Source organism: Gavialis gangeticus, unplaced genomic scaffold (assembly GCF_001723915.1).
Source record: "Gavialis gangeticus isolate Ggan-Ray unplaced genomic scaffold, GavGan_comp1, whole genome shotgun sequence".
NCBI classification, from domain to species: Eukaryota; Metazoa; Chordata; order Crocodylia; family Gavialidae; genus Gavialis; species Gavialis gangeticus.
The window spans coordinates 20,508,179-20,516,150 of NW_017729015.1; the positions used below are offsets into that span (position 1 = coordinate 20,508,179).

At 57.0% G+C, this 7,972-nt stretch overlaps 1 protein-coding gene across 4 annotated transcripts in view; it reads left to right on the top strand.

The window, feature by feature from the left end:
* INPP5B (inositol polyphosphate-5-phosphatase B) overlaps nt 1-7,972 on the top strand; it is a 49,826-nt gene that overhangs the window by 19,019 nt on the left and 22,835 nt on the right. Inside the window, exon 1 of one of the 4 annotated variants that reach the window (XM_019512541.1) lies at nt 3,138-3,701. The exons of 1 other annotated variant lie outside the window; for it this stretch is intronic. In XM_019512541.1, coding sequence (XP_019368086.1) covers nt 3,605-3,701 — 97 coding nt within the window. In that variant the 5' untranslated portion in view covers nt 3,138-3,604. Of the gene's footprint in view, nt 1-3,137; nt 3,702-6,759; nt 7,091-7,349; nt 7,581-7,972 lie in introns of those variants that run through there. 2 more of the 4 variants (XM_019512540.1, XM_019512542.1) reach the window with 2 other exon arrangements.

Genomic DNA, 7,972 nt, shown 5'->3' on the forward strand with positions numbered 1-7,972 from the left:
GGAGAGCGGGAGGTGTCGATGGGGCAGTTGTGTTGCTGAGCAGGATCCAGGGGGCTCGGTGGGTCCAGCTGGACACCAGTCAGCAGTGTGCGAATGCGGTTTTGGGCTGCTTGAGCAGAAATCGCAGCTGTACGATGCAGAAGGCGATAGTCCTACCCGACATGGTGCCAGCCAGGCCTCAGTTGGAGTCCTGTGTGCAGTTCATAGAAACGAGGGTGGGAAGGGACCCCACCTAGTCCAGCCCCCTGCTCCCAGCAGGACCCATCCCGACTACATCATCCCAGCCAAGGCTCTGTCTATCCAGGTGTTAAAAACCTCCAAGGATGGAGACTCCACCACCTCTCTGGGGAGCCTGGTCCAGTGCTTCACCACCCTCCTTGTGAGAGAGTTTTTCCTAATCTCCAACCTCAGCTTCCCTTGCTGCAGCGTGAGCCCATTGCTCCTTGTCCTGTCATCCGCCCCCACTGAGACCAGTCCTGACTGCTGTGTTTTAAGGAGGCAGGTGGCAAAAACAAGGGGTGCCATCCAGCCGAGAGAGGGGCGTTCAAGAGGCCGAGGTGTGTTTGGCTCGGAAGAAGGGAGGTTAAGGTGGGACGTGGCTGGAGCTGTCAGATGCGTGCCAGGCTGCCCGAAGGACAAGGGCAGACTGCCGTTCCCCTTCAGAGAGGGCAGGGCAGGGAGCGGCGGGTCTGCACTGCAGCAAAGCAGGCTGAGGTTCAGCCCTGCCAGAGCAGGAAGGCAGCGCGGCAAGCTCCCTGGGGCATGACGGGGTTTTCGAGAAGAGCCCGGGGGGCACTTCCTTGGGATGTTTTGGGAGCACTGCATCATGCAGGGGGTTGCTCCCTGGCCATGCAGGCCCCATCCATGGCCTTGTGTCTTGCCGAGCCCTGGATTGTCTTTACAGATTCCTGCCGCTGGGTCAGCCTGTCTCCTAGACAGGCTGCTTCTGCGCGCCTCGGGAGTTAGAGCCTAATAAGCCGTGGTTTCCTTCTCATGCTCACAGCCTCTTATCTGCGCTTCTGGCTGGGAGGGTGGTCACGTGAGTGTCATCTCCTAATTGCCTCCCGCCTTCTGCCTTCCTGTCTCGCAGGCTGCTGTGTTGAGAACCTGTTTGCAGGGGGTCAGTTCATCATAAGGTTCAGAGCCGCATTTCTGGGCCTTCACTCCTCCCTGAAAAAGGTATGACTAATCTCAGGCTTGGTCTGTGGCTGGAATGGACAAAACTGTCTCATGCTGGAGCAGATTACTCTTCTGCCCAGACGGGGATGAGCTGTGCTGGTCTACTTGCATGCACGCTTGGGCAAGGGGTCTTGCTTGAGCACTACAGAGGGAGGGCGATTTTGAACCCCGAGGTCCTTTTGAGGATGCAGCGGGGCGCTACGTAATGTGAGCACTGTTAGCTGTGCAAACACGATTCGGGAGATCCACCCAGAGGTTTCAAACAGGAATCCCCCCCGTTAAACACGCTGCACCCTGCTGTGGGCTTTCTGAGATCTGTGCAGCAGAAACGTTGCTCTGTTGTTTTTTCCTGCACCTAAGAGCTGGCTGCCCCGAGTCTAACAAGGGGTGTCTTGGGCTTTCAGTCTAAAAAGGTGGAGCCCCCCCTGTTCTAGCCCTTGGAGGTGGCTGCGCACATCTGGTCTGCTCCAGGTCTTGGTACCTCTGAAAATCAGGCCAGTTACCATCAGGAGGGAGGGACCGTGCCACGGAGAGGCGTGTTTGCAAACATCTCCCTTCTCGGTGTCCGGAGCTGCATGTGCTCCAGTTCAGTCCCGGAGTTTGACCCGTGTTGTTTCCTCTCGGGGAACCTTCCCCGGGCTGCGGAGGGGTGTAGTGCTGCCGGCCCCCTGAGGAAAGCACTGCTCCTTTTCTGTCGGGTGAAGGTGTTGCTGGGGTGGACAGTCCTTGCATAGGTAGGTGGGAAGCCTGCCGGGCACAGTTTCTTGGCTGTTTGCAGTGCCCTGCTCTGTGAGCTGCTCTCGGGATTTGGGCAGCGCTGGGGTTTTTTGGTCTGCTTCTCTGCAACGTTTTGCATCTCAGCTTCCTGTTCTGCAACATGCACCGGAGCACAGCGCTTCCATCACCCACATCCTGGGGCTCTCTGTGACCCTAGGGCCCTGATCTCCCATTGCTAAAATGGGGGGTGGTTCCCTCCTGGCCTGGAGCACCGTGGGGTAAGCGCATTAAAGCACGCATGGTGCTGGGAGGCAGCACAGAGGAAGTGAGCAAGCACTCTAGTAACAGGAGCACCATCCTGCCCCTGCACATGGGGCTCGGGACACCGCAACAGAGTTCACTGCTCATCCTGCTCCCGGCTAACAGGTGGTGGGAGGGCAGGGCAGGGCAGGTGCTTTGCAGGAGGACAAAGGTCCCTGTGTGCTGGATCAGCTCCTGAGGAGTGGAAGGGCTCTTTTGACACCTGCAGGAATTGGGCTGGCCCTGGGTGTTGCTTGGTGGCGGCCTGGTCCCTCTGCTAGAGGCACCGGGTCCCGGTGTTTGCTGTGACCTCTGCTCGGGTCTGGCAGAAGCCCCATCATTGCCAGAGACACGGTTTTCTCTGGAGGGTTGGCCACCGCGGGCCCTCTGACCCGCACGCGCAGCACGTCTGCAATGCAAGAGGAAGCGAGGGCTACATTTGCATGCCGGCTATGCAAAGCAGGAGCAAAGCAGAGCGCAGGAACTTTTGCAAAGAGCCGTTTGCAGTCAGGAGGGTCCGGCAGGGCAGGCTGAGGTTCTCTCTCTTCCCCAGACTCTCTTGCAAGTCAGAGTGTGTTTTGCAAGTGAATCCATCCGATGTGACAGGAAGAGCTGTGGGGCTGGTTTTGTTTTCAGTCATCCCTGGCCACGTGTGTGCTCCAGCCCCGGCTTGACCCGCCTGTTACAGCCCATCATCCCCTCCTCGAGGGAGCCCTGTGCTCGGTCTCCCCTGCAGTGAGGAAGGTGATCAGGTGAGGACCGGCCTGGTTCGTCAGAGGTCCGTGGGGGACCGGGAGCTAGAAACAGACCCGGATCATTCCTGCGCCCGCTTTCTAGCTCCAAACACTGATTGCGCCTCTCCGTTTTCATGGAGATCTTTATTTCCTCTAGATGAAGTTGCTTCAGAATTGCACTCCTTCTTCTTTTTCCTTCTCTGTTTTTAAGTTTTATATCCTCTTTTTCTGCTGTTCCTTCTCTCCCGGGTTTAACTGCATGTAATAGCCTGTGCTTGGTAGGACAGCATGGGACGGTCTGAGGGAAACTGAAATGTCCCGTCTGACCTGCCCCCTGGACAACCTTGAAGCAGAAAACACCTTTGCTGGTTTGGGAGAGATCTTGGTCTAGGTATTTTTGGAGAGGGAAGTACCGCTGTGTGCAAGCATGCGTCCCTTGGCTAGGTGCAGATCCCTACCCCTATCTCTGAAGCATGGCAACATTGTCGTCCCTGCCTGTGTGACTCTTGGGGGGAGGTTTATTATCGGAGCTGGGGATTAGACCTTGACAAAGTTGCTGTTTCAAGGTTTCGCTCTGTTGTTTTCGAGTCGGACAGTTTTAAGGGTTGTTCCTCTCCTCCCTCCTAATAGCGAGGGTGACGCCAGTGGCGAATGCTAATATCCCCGGTGTCTGGATGGGCATGGAGCTAGCACAGCCTCCGCCAGTTGCTGCGTGCGTGGCAAGCCCCTGTCGGCGTGCTGTCTGGAGTCCTGGTTTGGAGAAACCTCCAGGTACAGTCCAAGCAGACCCTCCCCAGCCCTTAGCTGTAACGTAAGGAAGGGCTCCCTTTCCCCCGGTTCCTTGCAGGGACTGGGCACTTCCTCTGCTTGCTTTCAAAGATGTTAGACATTAGGGCTGGAACGGGCCTCGGAAGATCATCGAGTCCAGCCCCATTTCCTTTGCTATTCAGGGTTCGTGGTGACTGGAGGGAGGTGTTGGCTGGCATCAGTTGGCAAAGCTAACTGAATTCAGTGTGCAGAGTTTGGAGCCGAGGTTGATCTCCTGAGACGCAGGCTCTGTTGTTTGGCTGCAGGGCAGTCTTTGAACTGCGTCTTTACTGCCTTTTAATAGAAAGCGCCTCTTTAGCCCTTAAATCCATTTAACTGCAAATCCTGTTCGGGCCCTGCGCACGTTTCTCGCCTCACAAAGCAGCTTTCTGTTCGCGCAAGGCTTGCATGGGAAGCAAGGGGCATTGCACCGTGGTCGTGCGCTCAGCCACTTACCTGTTCCTGACTTCAGCCGCCTCCTCCTTGCCCAGACTCGAAAGTCTGTCTGGCCAGGCCAGCCAAGGATGCGAATGCTTCTGGCTTCTTGGGTCAGGTCTGCCCTCGTGATGTCTGCCAGCTCCTTGGGGCACAAAGAGGCTGGGATCTCTGGTGTAGCTGCTGCAATACTGGCAACGCAGCTCTCTACTGATGTGGCTCCTTCCTCGCGGCGGGGATGGCTTTATCCCACCCACACAGAGCGCGTCCCAGCCACGTGTTCCCGGCATCGCCGGAGCCCGCCGGGCACTGCAGGTCAAGACAAACAAGGCCTTTGAGGTGGTGTTTGGTTCGTGCCTGCAGCATGAGATGGTTTCGGTGCTGCTGTTGGAAGGGTTGGCTGGAGCCGGCGGCAGCATGGATGGCGGCTGGGAAGATGCAGCAGTCTTCCGCCAGCTGCAGGGCTTGCTGCGGGAAGGATGAATTTGAAGTGGTTTTTTTTCCTGCCTTCCTGGCTGTGGCTTCACCTTGCCCACATGCTGGCCGAGGGGACGAGGTGAACCCAGAGGCTCAGAGACTGAAAGTGGCAGCTGGCTGGTGACGCAGCCCCGGGGCTGGGGCTGGCTGCAGGGTCTCCTTGGGAAAGCGTGCAGGGCCCCGGGCAGCGCTGAGTGGCTGACTTGCAGCCTAGGGAGAAGAGATATAGCCCTGCCCCAGAACAACCAAAGGACTTTTCACTCGTGCTGCCACTTAATTCGTCACTGATGCGTGTCTGGTTTGTCTGGCGCGAGGGAGCACCTGAGCTGTTGCCACCTCCCCCTGGCCTGGTTTGGGGGTGGTTTAAAAGGCTCCAAGCTGCTCCGCTGGCTTTTTGGTGCCTGTAAGCCCACACCAGGGGCAAGTGTGCATTGCTGCTCCGTGTCAGGTGTTCATCAGCATCGACCTGTCCGGTTATAAGGAGGGTGAAATGCTTTGGAGGCTCTCTGAAGTGTCCGACAGGGCTGACTGCACCCTTCCTCCAGGCTTCTCCCAAGGGAGGCAGCATGGGGTGCAGAGGGGCCTCCTTGGCCAGCTGCTAATTATCAACCTGGGCTGATAATAGCTTGTCAAGAGTCCCCTGTGCTTCTCTTCTAGGTGTGTCCCCAACCTGGCCCATTTTCGTGCAGATGAGGGCAGGGATTGTTGTTGGAGATGGAAAACAAGGTCCCGCTCCTGGCTTGACCCTGCATGCAGCAGGCTTTGCTCCCTCGCAAGCCGGGCTGTTTGCATGGCTCTGTAGGGGTAAAGGCACCAATCCAGACCTGATCTGTGCCCTAAAGAGAGCAGCCCTGTGAGAACATCTTTGCTGGTGTCTCTTCTTACTTGGCTTCCTGATGGAGCCAAGCCATCGCTCGGTCCCTTTCAGGAGTGGCCCCGCTCGGATGCAATGTGGGTTTTGGCTGTGTGAGTGTAAAGGGTTTTGATGAGAATCAAACACCAGTAAATCCTCCTGCCAAGTGTTTGTTCTCAGGGGGCTTTTTCTGTGGGCAGACGGAGGCTTCCCAAGATGAGGACAGAGATTTTCTGGTCTGCTGGTTCTCAATACCCAGGTGAAGCCCTTTCCATTCTGGTTGTGGTTTGAATGAAGGGCCTGGGGAGCAGACTGCAAGCCTGATAACATCTTAAGCTTCTCCACCATAGTGATTGCAGTTCTGCAGAGCTGAGCTCTGCCTCTGGTCTTTCCCTGTGCTCGTTTGGTAATCTCAGAAACAAGCCCTGTGTTATCAGGAGATGTGGGTGTAGCCGAGTTGCACACACCCAGCCGGCTTGGGTCTGCAGCAAAAGAAAGAAACCCTGAGAAAATCTTCCCTTTTAAGAGTAGTTGAGTAGTTCCCTTTTAAGAGTAGTTGAGCACAGTCGGCGCAGAGGCATTTGCAGTGAGTGGGGAAGACCCTGCAGTTTGTGCGGCTTGTGAGCAAGGTGTGGGGCAGCTCCCCTGGTAGCGAGGCTGCGATCCAGCAGGTAAGACGTTGCTTCCACTGGGGTGGGGCTGGCTTTGCTCCGGAGAGCTGGGTTTGGCCCAGGACACGAGCGAGCTGGCGCTGGCAGCAGATGCACATGCCCTCTGGAAGCGAGGGGCATGGCCGTGCCCCTTGTCCCGCTGTTTCGTGCCTGGCGGCGGGCTCAGCAGAGGTCCCCGGCCAGGGTACTCAGGGCCTGCTCTCCACACTGTGCCAGGAAGCCCTCCTGCACCAACCGGGCGGGGTGTGGATGGTCAGGGCTGCCCAAGGCCAGCTAACTCCTGGACTTTGGTGCCTGCTGGTGTGATTGCGTAGGCGTCGGGAGCAGCCCTGATGTTGGCGCAGGGGTGACAGCAAGCAGTGCCACCCTCTGCAAGCCAGCCCGCAGTTACGAGCCAGGGGAAGGTAGCACCACGTCCGGCAAGCTGCGTTACCCCAGGGGTGATTCCAGCCTGCTCTTGAGAACGGGCAGTGACAGTCAGCCGGGTCTCGCCGCCTACACCCAGCACAGAGGAGAATTCGACTCCCTGCCGCCCAGCAGGTAGCAATCCTACAGCCGGGGCCAACCCAGTCACGTGTGCTTGTTGCAAACATCTGGTTCCCACGTTCTTCACTTGTCTGTGCTCCCTGCAGCCTCGGGCTATTTTAGAGCACGGAGGCCTTAGCTATGGGTGGGCGCCAGCGCGGCGTGGAGGAGGATGCAGGCGGGTAGGGGTTGGGAGCAAAGGTTGCTCGAGCAACCTGCGTTTCCTGCTCTGAGCCTCATCAGCAAGTCAGCCGGTGACCTGCCTGCCTGGAGTCTCGGATGGGAAGCGGATCCTCCGGTTCTTGGTGCGGGGTGTGGTGCTAACCCGCCTGCTGTGGCGGCACCTGTGCTGCGTCCGAGCCCTCCCTCGTTCCAGGGACACCTGCGCAGAGGTGGTTTGCCCTGCTAGTCTGAGCCAGGCAGAGGCAGCCCAACCCCTGGACGACTGGTTCAGGGAGGCTGCTGTAGTCGGATGCTGGGGCTGGGCTGGCAGAAAGAAAGTTTTTGTGTAAAATGGAAAGATGCAGGCAGAGGGGGGGCTGCCAAGAGAGGTGATTAGCAGGGTCGATTAGATTGATTAGGCTGTACAGGGCACTCGGCACCTGCAGGTGCTGGTCCAAGTGATGGGCTGAGAATCAATACAAGCCCCCCTTCTTCCCCTGTCTTCGTGGGGGCTGCTGGTGTTCAGAGACGTGATATCTCTGGTAGCGAGCATGGCATTTGCTGGAAGCTTGTCAACGGAGTCAGGTTTCCTGAGGAAATGCATGGTGTCCTTCAGATAAGTGGCAGCTCGCAGGGCTTACAGGACTAGAATAGAGTCAGCACAGCCAGAAACGCCCTCCGTGATGGTGCCGGAGGCAGCGGGGTATTCCGGTTTGCCAGGTTTGTGGATCTTTGGGTAATAAGTAAAAGGGCCCAGGCTCGGTTCCTGGGGCATGGAAACGTGAAAGCTCTGGCCTTCCTGAGCCAGTTAGCCTCTAGGTTGCCGCCCTGCCCTGCCTTTTCCCTGTTCCCATGAGAAGTTTGATTCCTGGTTGCAATGCGGTATTCTTCCAATTCCGATTTCCAGCTACAGCTGTATTTGTCCAGTGGGCTTTCATGCATATTTCCAAATTAGAAGCAAATATCCCCATGCTTTTTTAAACCAGCAGAACTTCGCTGTGCTCAGCAATTGTAGCTGATATTTGCAGAGATCCTTTAGCCTTGCTGCACCCGGAGGAATTCAGTGCTCTTAAAATAAAAGCCTTTCTTTTTTTTTTTTTTTTTTTTTTCCC